The sequence below is a fragment of the Schistocerca cancellata genome, chromosome 1 (assembly GCF_023864275.1).
Source record: "Schistocerca cancellata isolate TAMUIC-IGC-003103 chromosome 1, iqSchCanc2.1, whole genome shotgun sequence".
In the NCBI taxonomy this organism is placed as follows: domain Eukaryota; kingdom Metazoa; phylum Arthropoda; class Insecta; order Orthoptera; family Acrididae; genus Schistocerca; species Schistocerca cancellata.
In genome coordinates, this window is record NC_064626.1 from 802,077,501 (window position 1) to 802,099,696 (window position 22,196).

The 22,196-nt window shown below is 44.9% G+C and overlaps 1 protein-coding gene across 1 annotated transcript in view; it reads right to left on the reverse strand.

Moving 5' to 3' along the window:
- Positions 1-5,140: 5,140 nt before the first annotated feature.
- LOC126187916 (DNA-directed RNA polymerase II subunit GRINL1A) overlaps positions 5,141-22,196 on the reverse strand; it is a 31,519-nt gene continuing 14,463 nt past the window's right edge. The window contains exons 2-4 of the mRNA XM_049929277.1: positions 11,059-11,307; positions 9,713-10,013; positions 5,141-5,546 (exon numbers count right to left, since the gene is read on the reverse strand). Coding sequence (XP_049785234.1) covers positions 5,322-5,546; positions 9,713-10,013; positions 11,059-11,307 — 775 coding nt within the window. The 3' untranslated portion in view covers positions 5,141-5,321. The remainder of the gene's footprint in view (positions 5,547-9,712; positions 10,014-11,058; positions 11,308-22,196) is intronic.

The window sequence follows — 22,196 nt, forward strand, 5'->3', positions numbered from 1 at the left end:
GAACTTGAAAGGAAAGACAGAGGTGTTCCATTTTTTCCGCAGGCTGTTTGAGAATGGAATCAACAATTAGCGTGAAGGTGGTTTGATGAATCCCCTGCCAGGCACATAAGCATAGTTTGCAAAGCAGCAACATAATATACACTCCTGGAAATGGAAAAAAGAACACATTGACACCAGTGTGTCAGACCCACCATACTTGCTCCGGACACTGCGAGAGGGCTGTACAAGCAATGATCACACGCACGGCACAGCGGACACACCAGGAACCGCGGTGTTGGCCGTCGAATGGCGCTAACTGCGCAGCATTTGTGCACCGCCGCCGTCAGTGTCAGCCAGTTTGCCGTGGCATACGGAGCTCCATCGCAGTCTTTTACACTGGTAGCATGCCGCGACAGCGTAGACGTGAACCGTATGTGCAGTTGACGGACTTTGAGCGAGGGTGTATAGTGGGCATGCGGGAGGCCGGGTGGACGTACCGCCGAATTGCTCAACACGTGAGGTCTCCACAGTACATCGATGTTGTCGCCAGTGGTCGGCGGAAGGTGCACGTGCCCGTCGACCTGGGACCGGACCGCAGCGATGCACGGATGCACGCCAAGACCGTAGGATCCTACAAAGTGCCGTAGGGGACCGCACCGCCACTTCCCAGCAAATTACGGACACTGTTGCTCCTGGGGTATCGGCGAGGACCATTCGCAACCGTCTCCATGAAGCTGGGCTACGGTCCCGCACACCGTTAGGCCGTCTTCCGCTCACGCCCCAACATCGTGCAGCCCGCCTCCAGTGGTGTCGCGACAGGCGTGAATGGAGGGACGAATGGAGACGTGTCGTCTTCAGCGATGAGAGTCGCTTCTGCCTTGGTGCCAATGATGGTCGTATGCGTGTTTGGCGCCGTGCAGGTGAGCGCCACAATCAGGACTGCATACGACCGAGGCACACAGGGCCAACACCCGGCATCATGGTGTGGGGAGCGATCTCCTACACTGGCCGTACACCACTGGTGATCGTCGAGGGGACACTGAATAGTGCACGGTACATCCAAACCGTCATCGAACCCATCGTTCTACCATTCCTAGACCGGCAAGGGAACTTGCTGTTCCAACAGGACACTGCACGTCCGCATGTATCCCGTGCCACCCAACGTGCTCTAGAAGGTGTAAGTCAACTACCCTGGCCAGCAAGATCTCCGGATCTGTCCCCCATTGAGCATGTTTGGGACTGGATGAAGCGTCATCTCACGCGGTCTGCACGTCCAGCACGAACGCTGGTCCAGCTGAGGCACCAGGTGGAAATGGCATGGCAAGCCGTTCCACAGGACTACATCCAGCATCTCTATGATCGTCACCATGGGAGAATAGCAGCCTGCATTGCTGCGAAAGGTGGATATACACTGTACTAGTGCCGACATTGTGCATGCTCTGTTGCCTGTGTCTATGTGCCTGTGGTTCTGTCAGTGTGATCATGTGATGTATCTGACCCCAGGAATGTGTCAATAAAGTTTCCCCTTCCTGGGACAATGAATTCACGGTGTTCTTATTTCAATTTCCAGGAGTGTAGATGTAGATGCAGATAACTGCTCTCCTGAAAAATCTACAAAATGGACTTAACTCTTTCTTTTCCTGTAGTTTTTTTCATAATATGTCATTCTTCTACGCAATATGCACCACAGACTGATCAAGAAGAAACTTTTACTAAAAGACTGGCATCTCTCTGACAGCCAGACTTCATCATATCCACAATGACGATATTGGCCGAAATCTGCAAGGATAAAGAGGATGGGTAGAAAGGGGGAGGAGGAGGAGGAGGAGGAGGAGGAGGAGGAGGACGACGAGGACGAGGAAGAATTAGCAATGAGGAAAGAAAGCGAACAGAGTTATAAAGTCGAGAACTGGAACATAAAATTCATTGAAGAGAGAGCTCCCAAAAACATTGTCACCACCTCTTAATAGCTTGCTGGTCCACTTTTGGAACACAATTCAGCAGCACTTATGCACAACAAGGATTCGACAGTTCCTTAGTATGCTTCTAGAGGTATACGGCAGCAGATGTTGATGCACAGGTTGTACAATTTCTGTATATTATGAGCTGATGGTTTGTTGGAGTGGAGCTGGTGCCCAACAGCATCCAAGATGTTGAAACTACCTGGAAGATTAAAACTGTGTTCTGGACCGAGACTCGAACTTGGAAACTATCCCCTTCGCAGTCAAGTGCTCTACCATCTGAGCTACTCACCACCCTTTCTCATAACTTTAATTCCACCAGTACCTCGTCTTCTACCTCAAAAACTTCACAGAAGCCCTCCTGCAAACCTAGCATTCCTGGGTGAAAGGATATTGTGGAAACATGGCTTAGCCACAGTTTCCAGAACCAAATTTCCACTCTTCAGCGGAGTGTGTGCTGATATGAAACTTCTTGGCAGGTCATTCAGTAGAGCACTTGTCCACAAAAGGCAAAGGTCCAGAGTTCGAGTCTTGGTCTGGCACACAGTTTGAACTGCCTGGAAGTTTCCTGTCAATGGAAACTCCACTGCAGAGTAAAAATTCCATTCTGGATTCAAGACGTTTTGTGTCAGGTTCAAATCTCTCAAATTTAGTAGCCCCCACTGTAGCACAATTCTGGGCTTGTGACATGGACAATTATATTACTGGAAAATACCATCGCTTTTGGGAAAGACATTAGGCATGAAAGGACGTATGTGGTCTGCAATAATGTTCACATAGTCCACAACTGTTGTGGTGCCTTCAAATGCTATCACAGGTCCCATGCAACTCATGGTGAATGCCCCATATAGCATAATAGTTGTACTATATGCCCATGTCCAGGATGTGGTGCATATTTCAAGCAGCCATGTGCTTGGATGATAGCACATTCAGACACAAACATCAATCTAGTGTAATAAGAAATGTTATCAGGGTTGCCACAAGTTTCCCCAAGTGAAATTCCCCAATTTCCAGACAAATTTTAGGCTTTTTCTCTGACAAATTTTGAGATCTCATGGGTAAGTTACAACGTTAAGTTGAGAATCTGTCTTTGCAGCTACGGAACAAGAAACAGTAATGTAAACGAGGAAATATCTAAAGAAAAACTTGCAAGCAGATGGCATTTTCTGATGTGGGTAAAAATCATAAGTACTAACATCAACATCTTTTGTAATGAACTGTTTTTGGAAGGAAAAAGCAAGCCAAATGGTATGTGTGTTTCATTAAGACCAATGATGTTATTTTATTTCAATAAAACGGAAATAATTTGGTGATAAATATACAAATTTCCTTGGAGTCTCAAGACAGATTGAAAATATCTTCACTTATTTCACAAATAATCTCAGAAAAAAGTAGGCCCCTTAAAAGAAATGTGTAAGGCGGGTTCGACCTGTGTAAACCAATGCTGTAGGTGACTGTCGATAAAATGTTGGTTCTACTACTTCGTTATTGTCGGTTATTACCCACTATGTTATATCTACAATTTTACAAGTGGTTTGTGATTTTTCTTTTGAGAAATATATGAGTACATAGTGTACAACCCACCAGCGACTGACGCAGTTTTCTTATCCTTACCATCCATACTTTCTAACATATAAACTACTTTTGAATGCCAAAATGCACTAGAACAAAGAAAGTCTATAAAACACCACAGTGTACAACATACTTGAGGGGAGACAGTTGCAATTCCTGAAATCGATCCCCCATGGCCTCTAGCCTGCTGAGGAGCACCCCAGTCCTGGGTAAAGCATGAAAATCTGCTGTATTACGCCATACACAAACAGACCCGGCCTGTGGGCAGAACGATGGGACTAGATCCAACAGGCAGGGCCTGCACATTAGTGGGAACCGAATGGCTTCAGATGAGTAGGCCCAATCCATTGCACATATCTGCAGAAGCGACCTGCAATTTTGGCCCATCAAGGAAATCCACTTGTGTGGCCAGCTGTTCATGAGCCACAGGCAAAGTTTGGTGAAATGAGACCATGGTGGTCAGTCCATACAAAAGATATCTTGTTCAAATACTCGGAGAATCAATAACAATTAGCATAGGTAGCAACTCACCATAAAGATGATAGTTGAGCCACAGACAGGCACATAGAAAAGACAATTACCCTCGCACAATTAAATTTTCAGCCATAGCTTTTGTCAGAAAATGAGAGCACACACTTATTCACACAATCAATCACACACATCTCACGCACATGTGACTGCTGTCTCCAGCCGCTGTGTCTACAATATCTGAATATCAGATCCAAACACATCACTCCTCATGCCTCCCACCTCTCGTTGGCAGCTGCTAGGCTAGCGGCAAGAAGTGGTGGCACCACTGACTGCAAGCTGAGGGGAGTGGTAGGAAGGAGAGAAGCAGTAGTGATGAGGGAGTAGGGAAGCGGTGCACATATTCAGCTGCACCCAAACAGCAACAATGCATGACACCTCAGTAAACAAACCATTTCATCTACCGAGACAAAAATGAGATTTTTCCTGTGTTTTTCTCGAATTTTCCCGATTTCCCTGACATGTTTGAAATTCCCTGATTTCCAGAACCTGTGGCGACATTGGCTATTCATCTAACAAAGAAACATGTTTCAACTGATTCAAGGTCAATTTCATTATTTTGGAGCCGACATGCATGCTGAATAATAAGTTATCAATTTTTTTCTGTGTTACATTCTGTCACACAGACCGAGACGAGAAGTTAATGAATAGTTTATTCTTTCTAATACTAAGTGAATGTAACATTCTCTCTCTCTCTCAGGTTGTTACTGATTTTTAAAACCTATACACAGTGATCAGAAGCACTCAAACAATAATTCTTTCTGCACTCAATATGTGAATGGAATGGAAAAAACCCTAATAACTGGTACAATGAGATACATCTCTGCCACGCACTTCATGGTGGTTTGCTGAGTATTGATGTAAATGTAGGTGTAGATGACTAGTTCACCTGCTGAGTCACTGAACTAAAACTATTGAGCAGCTATTTATGTACATTACAAATGCAATATATACATCAAACTAAAACAGAAAAAAATCACCACTTGATTTGCCAAAGTCCTGGGGAGAAAAACGTAGGGAGGATAGGAGGAAATAAGCTTCCACTTCACAAGTGTACACATTCTGTACTGTAATATAAAACAAGACACTACCCCACAATGTACGTTTTAAGTATTCAAAATTTTAATACCGAAAGTCAATATAAACCATGCACTTTATTTAAACATTCAGCATAAAATATTTGTATTATTATACAATAAAAATGGAAATAATATTACATCAACTATTTACTGATCACAGATGTTGCACAGTGTCACTTACAAGGAAAATCCATGAAACAATTTAACTGTCTATTAATGACACGATAACTGCTACATCATTTTCATGTTCTTCTTCCTCTTCTTCGAATGCTTGCTTTTCTTCATCACCACTGTCAGTATTAGAACTGTCACTCAATGACTCCCGCCTCTGACGGTAAAGCATCTGTCCACTTATATTGGATAACTTGAGACCCATGTTACCACACTGTTCAGCTAAGCGCTCTTGTGCCTGCTTCACTTGTGCCTCCTGTAAGAAAAACAATGTTACAGTCTGAAACAGTATTTAAAAGTGCAAATATACAGTCTACACAGTCTTCACGCAGTAAAACTTCATCACAGGGCATGACATTTTAACTGATTACTTCTTTAGTACTTAATCTATTTACAACTAATTTTGCAGAAAGTAGCCACATATACCACTCAATGTACTGGGGGTCCATAATCAAAGTTGCAGTTTGAAAACACAGTAAAAAAAGAGAACCACTGCTCAGAATGACATCAAATTTAAACACTGCCTTATTGACACAGGATGAATATAAATGGGCTCAGCTACGAAAGACAGATGAATTGCAGTACAACATCTATGGTTTGAGAAGCGCATTAAACCATCCATACTATTCATTGTGCACGACTGCACACGTTCAGCAGTTGACAGTGGTGGCATCGTTAGTTAGGTAAACCCATCCACCACAGCACGGTTGTACTACATCTGACAGGAAAAATTATTTTTTGATTGTCCTGAGGCCAAAAACTGCATAAAAAGCAATATCGGTTTCTAATTATTGTCAGACTGGCAGAAGGTATGTTTCGATGTGACATCCACCATTTTCTGCCACAAGCTGAAATCGAAAAACAGAATGACTGGAGTGTCGCAGGGATCACATTCAGAACACATTGCACAATGTGTGCCTTCAGTTCAGCTATGTTCCTACTTGGAGCACTGAACACATCATTCTTTCAGATAACCCCAAAGCCGGAACTCACACGGACTAAGATCAGGGGATTTGGATGGTCATGCTGTAGAGAAATGATGGCTGATAATTCTACTATATCTGAAAGTCCTCTGCAGTCGATATTTCACTGGCAGTGCAATGAGCGGGGAACAACATCGCAATCTTGCACAAAAAAGATCCTATGTACACATCCATTCTGTTGAAGTGTTGGAATGACGTTGGCATGCAAAAGACTCATTGTGTTTACCAGTGATGATACAGGTAACAGGACCTGCAGGACTAATCTCCTTGAAAAAATATGACCCTACGATAAAAGATGCCATCAATCTGCAACACACAGTCATCTTTGCATAATGAGTGGTGGTGGTTGATGCGTGTGCGGATTTTCGTTTGCCCATATTCTACAATTCTGTATACTGAAATGTCTTTGGAGCTGGAAATCGGCTTTGTCTGTTGACAGAACATTTCATTGCCACTCATTGTCCATTCTGATGTTAGCAAGAAATTCCAGGGCGAACTTTTGTCAGCAGGAAGCAACTCCTGAACAAGGGTGATTTTGTATAGATAACAATGCAGAATGTTTCAAAGGATTTTATGCACTATGCTCATTGGCATGTCCAACATTCGGGCAATTCCCCATATACTGCATGTTTGCACACCACTGCTCGACTCCTCTTGCAATGCTGTGGATACATCTTTGACAGACATTGGATCAACTGCTTTTCTCCCTCCAGCACATTGCATTTTAAAAGAACATGCATTTCAAGTTTTGTAATCTTTTCTCCATACCCTCAGCAGACACTGGAACAACGCCTTTTTTTAAATCCTTGAGTGTCCGGAATGTCTGCAGTACTGCTGGTGAACAGTTGTTGTTGTTCTAAAAGAGCTTTACCAGCAGTGCATGATCCTTCATGGAGATAGTCATGTTGAGCATTCTGGGCACAAACTGAGTAACAGCCGTGTGTCGTGCATCTGTTGATATGCTTATTCTGATGCTTACAGCACCGTCTATTGGTAATACTTTTTTCGTTTTTTCCCCAAGATGTTTGCACCCACCACCAATAGCATGTTCTTGAAATTTAATATCATTCTGTGCAGTGATTCTCTCTCTAAAACATTTTGAAATTGGAACTTTAATTATGGACACCCTGTACAAGCAAAATTATATCACTGCATTACGCATAGTTCAGGAAATATGATGTCATAAACATTGAAATGTATGAAACACCAGCTTTTCTTAAAATGGAGCATGAATTACACAGAATATTCTCATCTAGTATTTGATAGTAAGAGCACTTAGTGACTTCCAACAAACTTTAAACGTAATTTCAAACCTTTCCTGAACTTTTTCTTATTTACAGCCCCACGTGCTTAACGAAATATTTAGCACATTAACTCATTTCTAAAATAATCAGACGTTTGATGCAGTTTCATACAAGTGAGTTCGATTCTTTAAAGACTCTGGTGTGAGGGAGTTATCTGTTCTTCCAGAACAAAACAAATTGAAAATTAATTTGTTAAGGACCAAACAGAACTAAAATTTTAACTAATAATAAAAAAAGATCCCAATATGTCTATAACAGTCGGTGTTTAATAGTAATAATCCATCGTGTTTTAATGTGGATTTTGATCAAAACCTGGGGATTGTCCAGCAAGTCATGGAGAGATTTTTGTTAGGAACTACCAGGAGAGTCATGAAAGCAAATGAATGGAACAAGGAATATACTGGAGTGGAAGAAATAATTATTAATGTATTAAAAATGAAGTTGAAGTGGGACAGGACATTTAGCCACACAAATGGATGTAGATCCAGACTACTGAGTTGCTAACAAGAACACCACACTGCAACTAGATTTTTGTAATTTTTTTATATTTATGGAACACCAAATTCAAAACTCAAATATCGATACCCAAAAGCAGTTCAATGCAACTCTCAAATGTTTATGAGAAAATCAACTTTGAAGTTTTCCAGGCATCTTTAATTCACTAACACTATGACGATTTTTCCGACAGGTCACATGTCTGTGTGGCAGAATGCTTGGGTGCCACTTGGGTGGCACAGCTTGACTTCTTGACCCGATGCTAATTTTTAAACAAAGATGCATTTTTACAAATATTTTCATGAAGTATAAACAAAAAAAAACGTCAAAATGATGTGTTAATTAGCATGCAAATGACGAATTTTATATTTGAATGACGTAGGTATTTGAACTGAACGGAACCAAACGAGAAAAAATAGTGACTGAATCAAAGCTTAAACCAGTGATTACGCCTTGAGTACTAAAACTGCCCCACCCCCTCCGGCCCAATTTTTGTGTACTTTATGCTTCATGGAAATGCTCATAAAGCAAAGTTGGTTTTCTTGAGAATTTTTGAGAGTCACATCAAAATGCTTTTTGTGACATATTCGAGTTTTGAACTTCAAATACCATAAGAATGAAAAAATTACAAAAACCTGATTGCCCTGTTGTCTCCTTGTAAGTGGAATAGGGGCTTATCCTAACTCTGCATATATATCCAGATTGTTGCAGCAGCAAAGGACAGTTTGTTTTGTTCTGGTAGTGGCTACAAAATGAATGATTTACCAAGTGTTCTCGGAAGTAAGGTTTAGATCCAACATAGTGAGATGATTCATTTTAAAAATTAATTATGAATTCTGAGAGAAAAAATAAATTTGAGATTACAGGATCTGTCAGACAAGTATTTCCAAAAAAAAGTTCAACTTAAGAAACTGACTTCAGATCTCGTGTATGAGAAGTTTCCATGTAAGAGGTATGAACATTATCTTGTAATATCAATGGGTAATCAGCATGAATACAATATACTAAACTGTCAGCATCTAATTCATTGTTAAGCTTCCACAAGATTCAAATGAGGATGCAAGTCAGTGGTTCTAATTGTACGTTTTCACACTGGTCCACATTTATAGCATTTGGTATTAGTGGATTAACTGTAGCCTTCAATTCTTCTTCACAAACTCACAAGCAACCTGTAACCTTTCAGCCTAACCTAGGAATCAAGCTACGTCACAACTAAGGTTTCGTATTCACATACATTGGTTATGCAGATTAATAATCAAATTATCATCTTGCAGTGCAAGCTACACTTCGTGTTACACTACAGATCAGTCTGATGCCACAACCTACATTCCAGAAAAAATATAGACACAAAAAAGTTTATATGTGTTTTGTTCTTTCTGTGTTTATGAATGTAAGACGTCACATGCCACAACAGAATTATTTCACAGGACGAAGCTGACATCCGGTATCAGTATGTTCAGTTGATCCAAATTAAGAGGCATGACAATGGTAGGTACACAACTCTGTTCTGTCCCAATTTTGAATAGATTAGCCACATAATTTCTACAATTTGTATTCTCTACAAACTGTTCTACCTCTATATAAAACTTTATTACAAGACATGACTTTTAATATTTAGTAAATAAGCAAGTCACACTGACCTTTAATCTCAATAACTGTTCTTTCTGAAGTGCAAGTGATTCCTCTAGGGTTAACACCTTAACATCATTATAAACTGAGGGTGGAGGTGTGGCTGCAGTGACTTCCCAATGGGGTCTAGTTTTTTGTATCTGGGGCTTCTCTTCCTTATCTGCAGATTTCTTTGACATGTTTGGTTTGAAACGTTCTTGTTTTTCTGTATCAGGCTTTTCCACCTTGTGTATGACACTTTTTACATAGGGTACTTCTCCAAACTCTCTTGCAACTTGGTTGGCTGTTAGATTTCTTTCTTGCTTTTCCTGGCTGGAAGATGTAATTGATTTATAAGGATCAAAAAGAAATCACATATCATAAGGATACTACAAAAACAAGAAGTTCAAGAAATGTCACTTTGAGAGTCAATCCAGAAACATCTCTCATATGTGAGAGAGCCAACTACTGTACAAACTTGGAAAACAATCTAGAGGTACACAGAAAAATTTGAACAAGATTCACAGAAATGTCAAAATTAAAATAAAAAGATATATACAACAAGGGAAAATCAAGGATGAAATAATGATAACATTATGTCTATCTGCAACTCAGTATCTCCACTATATGGTGAGTAGCAATCTATCCTTTTCATAATATTATATAAACATCCACTGAGAGCAATTCCACTGAGTATAACTCTTTTTCCCACCTGAAAAAATAGATATGAAGAGTACACTCACCAAACATTAAATCAACTGTGTGATTATCAACATTTAAATATATCAAGTTCCACAAAGAGGTAAGTTTTTGAAGCTTCTATTGAGGTTCATAATACTGGAAACTACTTTCTTTGGAATGCCTTACACTCTTTGCATCTCAAAGTGTTACAATTTAGTTACAGGGCTACAATGCCTGATTAAAAAATAAAGTGAAACGCCCAAAGGAGATGAAATGAAACTGCACACATTGACTGTGTCATAAAACCATTATATTCTCTCCTTATTAGGTAGCTTATTCCTTCATGTTTAATCTACAGCAGCTTTCAATACATTGCCCAGTTTTATTCTTTTATTTATCAGTTGTTTCATTGAAGAAATGACATATGAGTCACAAGCTTGGTATTTCATATTCATGTATGTGTACCGTTCCCTGTTATTCTTAAAACACATAAAAACTAAAGAATGACAAATAGTTTAACAAAGTTCTGGAGGCAAATTAAGGAAAAATGTGTTCAGTCTCAAATGACAACTTCATACAACATTCTACCAAAAAGTATAACAATTTCATTAAATTTTCTACCACAAACCTTGAAAGTGATTCTGTAAAGATGATACACATTTCAATCACAAAATTGTTAGTAAAACTCAAGTCATACCTTTGAAATTCAGAGTCTTCTGAAGATGAAATATTCTTCCTTCTTGTTTCATCTTGGCTTACTTTCTTTTGACCATTAACATTTAAACTGGGACTGCCTGACCATTCCACATCATCACTTCCAATTTTCATGTCAGCAAGAACACTGGTAACTTCTTCAACTTCATTCCTGTTTGCCTGCTCTTCTTTCAAAGCACTTAAAAATTTTTGTATTTTTTTGCCTTTATCGGGTAACTTGCTAAGGAAAGGCCTGAAACAAAGAAACCACAACATCACTGCTTGTGATATAATTTGAAATTTTACAGTTAAATGACTTAGCACAGCCATTCTCCTTTTTCAGTCTCCCACAACCCCATCCAATATTTTTTCCTGCACCATTGACCACATAGCCTTCCTCCTTTTTCACCTGGGTTTGTGTCTAGAGAAAGGAACATGTTCTTAACAAGAGTGAGTAAAGATGGTCACATAAAAATATCTTTTGGTCATATTAAAACTTCCAATTGTGCTTTCCTCTGTTTTATCCAATACAAAACTTCTGTAATGACCTGCCTCTGTATAATACAATTGTATGCTGTTCTGGATTTTTCACTCATTTCGGTAACAAGTGGATCAGTAAGTGCAACCCAATTCTCCATGTTATCACAATTCATTCAAGACCTTACAGTTCACATTCTATATGTTGGTGAACCTCAGGAAATCAAAACTGCATTTAAACAATGGAAAACCCACACTGGAATTTCAACAATTACGAAAAGGGTAGATCACTACTCTCCGCAAAGATGACACACTGATTTGCAAACTGGCATAACAAAAGGACTGATCCTCACTGAGCTTTTGGCCAAAGTCTTCTTCTGGAAAGAAAGGAAACCATGCACAAGCACCCCCCCCCCCCTACACACACACACACACACACACACACACACACACACACACACACACGCACACACACACGACCCCTATCTCCACTCTAGCCAGACTGGAACTGTTGTGCTGAACTAAAGCAGCAATCGGTAGTGGGGAAACGAAGGGGGAGGGGGGAGGGATAGCACAGTCTGGGTGGGGGGAAAGAAGAGAGTTGTTTCGAAGGGTGCGCACAAACTACAAGGGGGAATGGGGAGCAGAAAAGGAGAGGGGATAAGACTGGCATGTGAGATGGCAGAGAGGTAACACAATGCGGGTGAGAGAGCATGAACTGGAAGGAGGTTGTAGGAGAGAGGGGATGGTAACTGCTAGGTAGAGGGTGTGAGGACAATAGGTTATCGTAGGTAGAGGATGGGATAATTTCGGGAGCGGATAACTCCCATCTATGTGGTTCAGAAAAACTGGTGGTGGAGTGGAGAAGCTATTAAAATCGTGTATTATGTTTCACTGCATGTTGTGCCACAGGATGGTGCACTTGGCTCGCTCACAGTTTTGCGGTGGCCATTCATTCTTGTGGTTGATGGTCATACCAATACAAAAAGCTGTGCAATGATTGCAACAGAGCTCGTATATGACATGGATACTTTCACAGGTGGCCTGGGCTCTGATGGGGTAGGATAGGCCTGTGACAGGACTGGAATGGGAAGGGGATGAGTGAATTGGGTATGTCTTGCACCTGGGTCTTCCACAGTGATATGATCCCTGCAGCAAGAGCTGGGATTTGGAATGGCACGGGAATGGACTAATGTGTTGGGGAGGTTGGGTGGGTGGCAGAACACCATTTTAGGAGGGGTGGGAAGGATCTAGGGTAGAATGTCTCTTATTTCAGGTCACAATGACAGAAAATCAAACCCCAAGACAAAGGATGTGATTCAGTTGTTCCAGTCCAGGAAGGTATTGGGTGACATAAGGTGTATTTCTTTGTAGCTGTTCTTTCTTGGGTGGTGGGAGGATTGGGGGTGTGTGGAGATATGGCACAGGAAATCTGTTTGAGGACTAGGTCTGGGAGATAGTGCCTGTCTGCAAAGGGCTTTGTGAGACCTTCAAGTATACTGGGCAAGGGAGTTCTTGTCACTGCAGAAACACTGTCCCCAAGTGGCCAGGTTGTATGGGAGGAATTTTTTTTGGTGTGGAAGGGATGGCAGCAGTCAAAATGCAGGAGTGGTTGGTGCGTTTAATGTGGACTGAGGTACAGTTGGAGCCATCAGGGAGGAGGTGTTCAATGTCCAAGAAGGCGGCAAATCAGGTTGAAGAGCACCAGGTGACGTGGATGGGAGAGGAGGTATTACGGTAAATGAATGAGGATACAGTGTCTTGGCCCTGAATCCATAACACGAAGATATTGTCAATGGACCTGAACCAGACGAGGGATTTGGGGTTTTAGAAGGCCATCCTCTAGATGGCCCATAAATAGGTTGGCATACGAGTGTGGCATGTGAGTGCCCACGGCTGTGCTACAATTTTGTTTGTATATCTTCCCTTCAAAAGAGAACAGTTGTGTATTAGGATAAAGTTAGTACGGTGTATCAGGAACGCGGTAGCGGTCTGGAGTCTGAAGGACATTGGGACAGGCAATGTTCAATAGTGGCAAGGCAAGGGCACGAGGGAGTTGGTGTAGAGGGAAATGGTGTCACCAATGACTTGTAGTGGTCATGGTGATTGTGGTGGTGGTGGTAATGGTGTTTTTTTTTTTGGTGGTTTTAGGGCGCACAACTTCAATGGTCATTAGCGCCCTGACGACGTTAAGAATGCACCGCAAGGCACAAGTTTAAAACAACAACTAAAAGGGAAAACACGATAAAAGACAGACTGACAAGCATAGGATTAAAAAACAGCATCATCAAATGTCCTTAGTGAGGTTGTCATCCGCTAAAACGGCATCTAAAGTACATGGCAGGTTAAGATCGAGACGCAGTGCGTTAAAATCCGGACAGGACATTAAAATGTGGCGGACCGTCAGCAATTGCCCACATGGGCAGAACGGCGCCGGCGCAGCCGTCAGCAGATGGCGATGGCTGAACCGGCAGTGTCCAATTCTTAACCGGGCCAAAACTACCTCCTCCTGCCGAGAAGGGCGTGAGGAGGACGTCCAAGCCACGGGAAGAGGTTTCAAGGCCCGAAGCTTGTTGGCTGTAAGGGCAGCCCAATCGGCATGCCACAGCGATAAAATGCGCCGACAAATGACCCTGCTAAAATCTGACGAAGGGACACAACAAGAAGCTGTCCGAGGCTGGAGGACCGCAGCATTGGCCGCGGCATCTGCAGCTTCGTTCCCAGGGATACCGACATGGCCAGGAACCCACATAAAGCTAACCGGAGAACCGACGTCCACCAGCTGCCGAAGAGAGCGTTGGATCCGGTGCACGAAAGGGTGAACCGGATACGGATCACTGAGGCTCTGGATGGCGCTCAGGGAATCGGAGCAGATGACATAAGCAGAATGTCGGTGGCGGCAGATGTAAAGAACAGCCTGGTAGAGGGCAAAGAGCTCAGCTGTGAAGACCGAACAATGGCCATGGAGCCGGTATTTGAAACTTTGTGCCCCGACAATAAAAGAACACCCGACCCCATCATTGGTCTTAGAGCCATCTGTATAAATGAAAGTCATATTGATGAACTTTGAACGAAGTTCCACAAAACGGGAGTGGTAGACCGAACCGGGGGTAACCTCTTTTGGGAGCGAGCTGAGGTCAAGGTGAACGCGGACCTGAGCCTGGAGCCAAGGTGGTGTGTGGCTCTCGCCCACTCGAAAGGTTGCAGGGAGTGAAAAATTAAGGTGTTGAAGGAGGCGACGAAAGCGAACTCCAGGGGGTAGCAGGGCAGACATACAACCCATATTGACGGTCGAGAGAGTCGTCAAAAAAGGAACGATAAGACGGATGGTCGGGCATTGACAGTAGCCGACAGGCATACCGACAAAGCAGTATATCACGCCGGTAGGTGAGTGGCAATTCGCCAGCGTCAGCATGAAGACTCTCTACGGGACTAGTATAAAATGCTCCGATCGCAAGTCGTAAACCCCGATGTTGTATGGAGTTGAGGCGGCGTAAGATGGATGGCCGTGCAGAGGAGTATACGAAGCTCCCATAATCCAGCTTGGAGCGGACGATCGACCGATATAGACGAAGTAGGACAGTTCGATCCGCTCCCCACGACATACCACTGAGAACACGGAGGACATTTAAAGAACGGGTACAACGGGCGGCCAAATATGACACATGTGGAGACCAGCTAAGTTTCCTGTCAAATGTAAGGCCTAAAAATTTGGTTGTCTCCACGTTTGGGAGAGCAACGGGACCAAGTCGTAAGGACGGAGGGAGAAACTCTTTGTAGCGCCAGAAGTTAATACAGACCGTCTTCTCGGCAGAAAAACGGAAGCCACTGGCGACACTCCAGGAGTAAAGACGGTCAAGAGAACGCTGAAGACAGCGCTCCAGGACACGTGTACACTGCGCGCTGCAATAGATGGTAAAATCATCCACGAAAAGGGAGCCTGATACATCAGCTGGGAGGCAATCCATTATTGGATTGATTGCGATGGCGAAGAGAGCGACGCTCAAAACTGAGCCCTGTGGCACCCCATTCTCCTGGCGAAAGGTGTCTGACAGGACAGAACCCACACATACCCTGAACTGTCGATCCATTAAAAAGGAACGAATAAAAAGAGGGAGGCGACCGCGAAGGCCCCATGTATACATGGTGCGGAGAATGCCCGCCCTCCAACAGGTGTCGTAAGCCTTTTCCAAATCAAAGAACACAGCCGCGGTCGGGCGCTTCCGCAAGAAGTTATTCATAATGAAGGTCGACAAGGTAACCAGATGGTCAACAGCAGAGCGGCGCCTACAAAATCCACATTGTACATTGGTAAGTAGGCGTCGAGACTCGAGCAGCCAAACCAATCGAGAGTTAACCATTCGCTCCATCACTTTACAGACACAGCTGGTAAGCGAGATAGGTCGATAACTGGAAGGCAAGTGCTTGTCCTTCCCCGGCTTAGGAATCGGGACAACAATAGACTCGCGCCAGCATGCGGGAACAAGTCCCTCAATCCAGATGCGATTGTATGTACGAAGAAGAAAACCTTTACCCGCAGGAGAAAGGTTCTTCAGCAACTGAATATGAATAGAATCAGGCCCTGGAGCGGAGGACAGTGATCGGCCAAGTGCGTTTTCGAGTTCCCACATGGTGAATGGGGCATTATAACTTTCACGATTCGAGGAGCGGAAGTTAGGTGGCCTAGCCTCCTCTGTCTGTTTGCGGGGGAGGAAGGCAGGGTGGTAATGAGCGGAGCTCGAAACCTCTGCGAAAAAGCAGCCGAAGGCATTGGAGACATCCTCAGGGGCCACAAGGACGTCATTCGCGACCGTCAAGCCAGAAACTGGTGAGTGGACCTTAGTGCCAGATAGCCGGCGCAGGCTACCCCAGACAACAGAAGAAGGAGTAAAACTGTTGAAGGTGCTTGTGAAAGCAGCCCAGCTGGCTTTCTTGCTTTCTTTAATAATACGACGACACTGAGCACGTAATCGTTTATAATTGATACAATTCGCCACTGTACGGTGGCGTTTAAAGGTGCGTAAAGCACGTCGACGAGCACGTAAAGCGTCTCTACATGCTGCGGTCCACCAGGGGACCGGTACGTGACGTGGAGAAGAAGTAGGGTGAGGGATGGAATATTCAGCAGCAGCGAGAATGACTTCCGTGAGGTGTGCAACCTGACGATCGCAGCTTGTGAAGGTTTGATCCTGAAAGGTCGCCCTGGATGAGAAGAGCCCCCAGTCTGCCTTTGAGATGGTCCAACTAGAGGAGCACGGAGAGGGGGTATGCTGCAGGAGATGGATAACACACGGGAAGCGGTCGCTCGAATATGTATCAGAAAGGGCATACCACTCAAACCGGCGTGCAAGTTGGGGAGTACATATAGAGAGGTCTAAATGGGAATAGGTGTGAGATGTGTCCGAAAGAAAAGTAGGGGCGCCAGTATTGAGGCAGACAAGATTGAGCTGGTTGAAAAGTTCTGCTAACAGGGAGCCCCTCCGGCAGGATGCTAGAGAGCCCCAAAGGGGATGGTGGGCATTGAAGTCTCCAGTTAACAAAAATGGTGCAGGTAGCTGAGCAATAAGTTGCATCATGTCTGCCCTGGTAACGGCAGATGACGATGGAGTGTAAACGGTACAAATGGAAAATGTAAAAGTGGGGAGAGTAATGCGGATGGCAACTGCCTGCAGGCCGGTGTGCAACGTGATGGGATCGTAGTAAATATCATCCCGGACCAGCAACATAACCCCTCCATGAGCTGGGATACCTACCACAGGGGGTAGGTCAAAACGCACAGAGGTGTAGTGTGCCAAGGCAATTTGATCGCATGGGTGTAGCTTCGTTTCCTGGAGGGCTACGACGAGCGGACGGTGCAAGCGGAGCAGCAACTTCAAGTCCTCTCGGTTGGAGCGAATGCTGCGAATATTCCAGTGAATAAGTGCCATCGTAAGAAAAGGAAGATGAGAGAAGGGGTCACCTCGAAGGCCGCTGAGGGCCTGGCTTCGAGCGAGCACTGCCGCCGCTATCAGTAGGCGGACAGTCATCGTCCATTGGGTCTATAGGTTCATCGGCCATCTTGGGAGGATGGCCGGGAGGGGGAGCTTCCTCCGCCGGTGAACAGCCAGATGTTCGGCTACCAGCGGTGCGGCCAGGTGAAACGGATGACGGCCTGGGGCGGCAACCGCTGGGTGGCGCAGGAGAAGAAATGCGCCGTGGCGGAGAAGGAGAACTGTGCTTCCTATGAGCCTTCTTGGAAGGACGTTTGGTGGAAGTACCGGTCGAAGGCTGGGAGGTCGAGGTACGTAGGAAGTCTGCACGGGATGGTTCCTTCTTGAAGGCCCGTGCATCGGACTTCTGGGTCTTCGTCTTAGCAGAAGCTGATGAAAGGGCTGGTGTCTGTGGGGTGATGGGAGGAAGAGGAGACATCGACCGCGCGATCTTAGCACTGGCCGAACGGACGACCGTGGTGCTGAAGGTCAGATCGCATGTCTGGGTTGCCACCTCCCGGGTGGTCCGAGGAGAGGCGAGGACAGTACTATATTTCCCCGCTGGGAGCAGCGTGGGCTTCCTACTAGCCAATAGTTGCGAGCAGCCGAGGTGGACACTTTCTCTTTGACCCGAATTTCTTGGATACAGCGTTCTTCCTTATAGACAGGACAGTCGCAGGAGGATGCGGCATGGTCACCCTGACAGTTCACACAACGAGGAGACGGAGGTGGACAGTCACCCTCATGGGCATCCCTGCCACAAGTGACACATTTAGCCACATTGGAACAAGACTGTCGAGTGTGATTGAAACGCTGACACTGGTAGCAGCGCGTAGGTGTCGGGACATAGGAGCGAACAGAAATAACCTCGTAGCCCGCCTTGATGCGCGATGGCAGCTTAACACCATCGAAGGTCAAGAAAAGTGTCCGGGTCGGTACAAGGTCATTGTTGACCTTTTTCATGACCCTATGGACAGCCGTCACGCCCTGCTCAGCGAGGAAAGATTGAATCTCCTCGTCAGTCAATCCGTCGAGGGAGCTAGTATAGACTACACCACGAGACGAATTCAAAGTTCGGTGGGCCTCCACCCGGACAGGGAACGTGTACAGGAGTGTGCCCGAAGCAGTTTTTGTGCCTGAAAGGCGCTCTCAGTTTCTAGTAATAAGGTACCGTTACGCAACCTGGTACAAGATTCGACAGATCCGGCTATGGCATCTATGCCCTTCTGGATAACGAAAGGGTTGACAGAGGAAAAATCCTTTCTGTCCTCAGATCGAGAAACGACGAGGAACTGTGAGGCAGGCGGTAGTACTTTTGTCACTGGTGGCTGGTCACGTTTCCGTTTTTGGGCAGAAGTCGAAAGCGATGGAGTAGAATCCATTGCGGAGGAATCCCCCATGATTGCCAGCGTCTCCGATGGCGCGCTCCTTCCTTGTGGGGACCCTCTCAGAGGGCACTCCCGCCTTAGGTGAATGTTTACACCTCAGGTCACACCTCCCGAGAAACAGACGGAGGGACCAATCGGCATGGTCAGAAGGTATCAGCTCAGGCAATCACCCCTCCCCAGGCCTGGCCTTTACCAGGGGGTACGCGCGTGCCTTACATGTCTACCCAGGGCGGGGAATTACGCGTTACCCCGTCACCGGCTACGCGTGCGAAAGCGTGGGTCGGCCTTCAGGCACGCACAGGGAGGAAGGAAGAAGAGGAAAAAGAGGAGAAAGGAGAGAGAGAGAGGGAGAAAGAGGACAGACTGTCTCAAACGCCGATGCGGAGACCAGAGAAGGCAAGGAGAAGAAGGCAATGAGAAGGCAAGGAGAAGAAGGCAATGAGAAGGCAAGGAGAAGAAGGCAATGAGAAGGCAAGGAGAAGAAGTCAAGGGAAAGAGTAAGGAAGACAGTGAGGTGGAGAAGAACAAAGAAAGGAACCAACCAAAGGAAGGAAGAAACGAGAAGTGAAAAACCAAAAAGACCACAATTATAGGTCGTGGAACCGTCCGTCTCCGGATGCAGGCGCTAACTACCCCCGTGAGGGGGATGGACTCCTTTTAGTCGCCTCTTACGACAGGCAGGAATACCTCGGGCCTATTCTAATCCCCAGACCCACAGGGGGGAATGGTGGTGGTGGAAAGTCAGTGAAGGAAGAGGTTGATATCTCTGACATGAGAGAATGGTTCTGGAAATAGGTTGAAGGTGTTGGTCAATGAAGGCTGAGGGCACAATAACCAGCTACAATAGGGTATTCAGGATCATTGGGTTTGTGGATTTTGTTTTGAGGAGCATGTAGAAGGTGGGTGTGCAGGGTGTCATTGGGAAGAGGGAAGTGGATTCAGGGAAGAGGTTCTCAGAAGGGGCTATGGCTATGAGCATGGATTGGAGGTTGTGTTGGACTTCTGCGATGGCATCACTCTGACAGAGTTTATAGATGGAGTAGTCAGACAATTGGCAAAGACTTTCTGCCAGGTAGTCTTTGTGAGCCATAACAACAGAGGTGGAACCTTTCCCTGCAGGTATGATGATTAGGTGAGGATCTATTTTGAGACTGTATATGGCTGTCCTTTGTTGTGCTGAAAGGTTGGTGTTCTTAGGAAGGGACTTGGGCAAGGATGGGAGGCCAAGCTGGAGGTAAGGAAAACCTGAAAAATGGACGGGGTGGTTAGGTGGGAGGGAGAGGTTATCACAGTTGGATGCTGGTATCAACTGGGATAGGCAGGGTTCAGTGTTGGGATTAGGTTAACTTTGGTTGGAGGGATTGGTGGCAACGAAGTGTTTCTATTGCAAAGATCAGCAGTCGGAGAGTAGGCCTTTGACAAGTGCAACAGGGTTAAATCTGGGTGTAGGGCTGCAGATGATGCTTTTGAATAGGACTGAAACTTTTGTGCGGCTGAGGAGTTTGGTAGAAACATTACCAACAGTATTCTGGGATTGTTTTGGCTCTGGGTTTGGTGGAGTGTTGGAAGGGAGATTTGAGAGATGTGGAAAGTTGAAAAGGTCAGGTAGTCAGGGTCTGGGTGCTATGAGGGTTTCATGAGGGGGAACAATGTGTGTAGGATAGTGGTTGGATAGTGCTGCTCTAAGGTGGCAGAAGGCTATCAGCAGGTTTTATAGCTTATGGATATGGTATCTGGAATGCTCTTCCAGGTGCTGGAGAGCAAGGGATTCAATTACAGAGATATGATGTATATAGTAGAGAATGCACAGCAGCAATATCATGGGGGGACAGCACAGGTGGTTCTGGGATGCCAAAGTATGGGTGGGGGAGATAAGAGCACCATCTGGTGGAGCATGCAAAGACTAGAAGGCATCAGGACCAGGTTGTGCCCAGAGGCTACGGGGAGAGGGGAAAGGGGGAAAGACTGGTGGGTGTGTTGGCTGAGAACAAGCACAATAAGGGTGAGGGGGGTGTGAATTGGCATAAGGTTATAGGACAGACTGGGTGAAAACTGTTGTGTGGAGGGTGTGGGGACAAGGTTGAGGCTGGGATAATTTTGGGAGCAGAGAGTGTGTTGCAGGGATAACTCCCATGTGCACAATTCAGAAAAGCTGGTATTGGAGAGGTGGATCCAAGTGGCTCAGGCTGCGAAGCAATTATTAAAATCAAACACATTATGTTCAGATGCATGTAGTGCTACAGGATGATCCACTTCCCTCCTGGCTACAGTTTGGCTATGGCCATGGATATGTGTTTTTGCAGTATCAGGCTTATGAGGGACATGGGCTGGTAGAATCTGCAAAGGTGATTAGGCTGTTGGGGAGGGGGGCGGGAGATCCCATGGTTTAGGCAGCATTTAAGGAGTATGATATAGGACTGGGTTTTAGCCAGGGAAAGGGATACTTTTTTTGAAATGCAGCAGAAAGATCAAGCAAGAGTCCATTGTGGCAGGTATGGTGTTGGGAAACAGGAAAATGAAGGCATTAGGTGGCTATGAGGGGAGCTGCATAACAGAAAAGGATGTGCGAAAATACAGACGCACAAAAATACTCACAAATATGTAAAAATACGCAGGAACAAATACGTAAAAAATATACAAAAACTTGTGAAAAAGGGTGAGAATGGATGAGGTATGGAGACATTTGTGTGTTGGGCTCACGTAAGAGAGAGGGGTGATTGGTTAGGTTGAAATTCACAAGTTTGTGTGGCACAGGTAGGTAAGAAAAATAAGTGAAAATACGCAGATATGAGGGAAGAAATGGAACCAATAAAAATAATTTCATTATCATTGGGAAGAATTTGGGCCATGAGGAGAGGCACCAACAATCCGCACCACCATGTAGCCACGTGTTGTGCACAGGCAAGACTGATGTTACACTGTGGCTCTATGGTGGGCGAACTCAGGTTTATGACAAACCAAGATGAAAAATTTGCATAAACTGAGTTCAAATCAAGTTAAACCACGTTTGGACAAAAAGAAACTGATACAATATTCAGCTTCGTACTCTCTTTTGCATCTGCGCAGATTACGACTCAGTTCAGTAAACCAACCCGAGCTTCACAGTTCCCCAATCAGTGATTGCATACATAACAGTCACGAGCATGATGGAAACACCATAAGATGCATTTTTTGGTTTTTCCACTTAAGATTTTGAAGATAGACTTGTGAAAAACCTGAAACATGCAGTACAGATTTTGAACACAATTGGACAATCATAAGGTAGTTGAATGGCTGTTCATGATTATGACTGGATACCTCGCTACAGG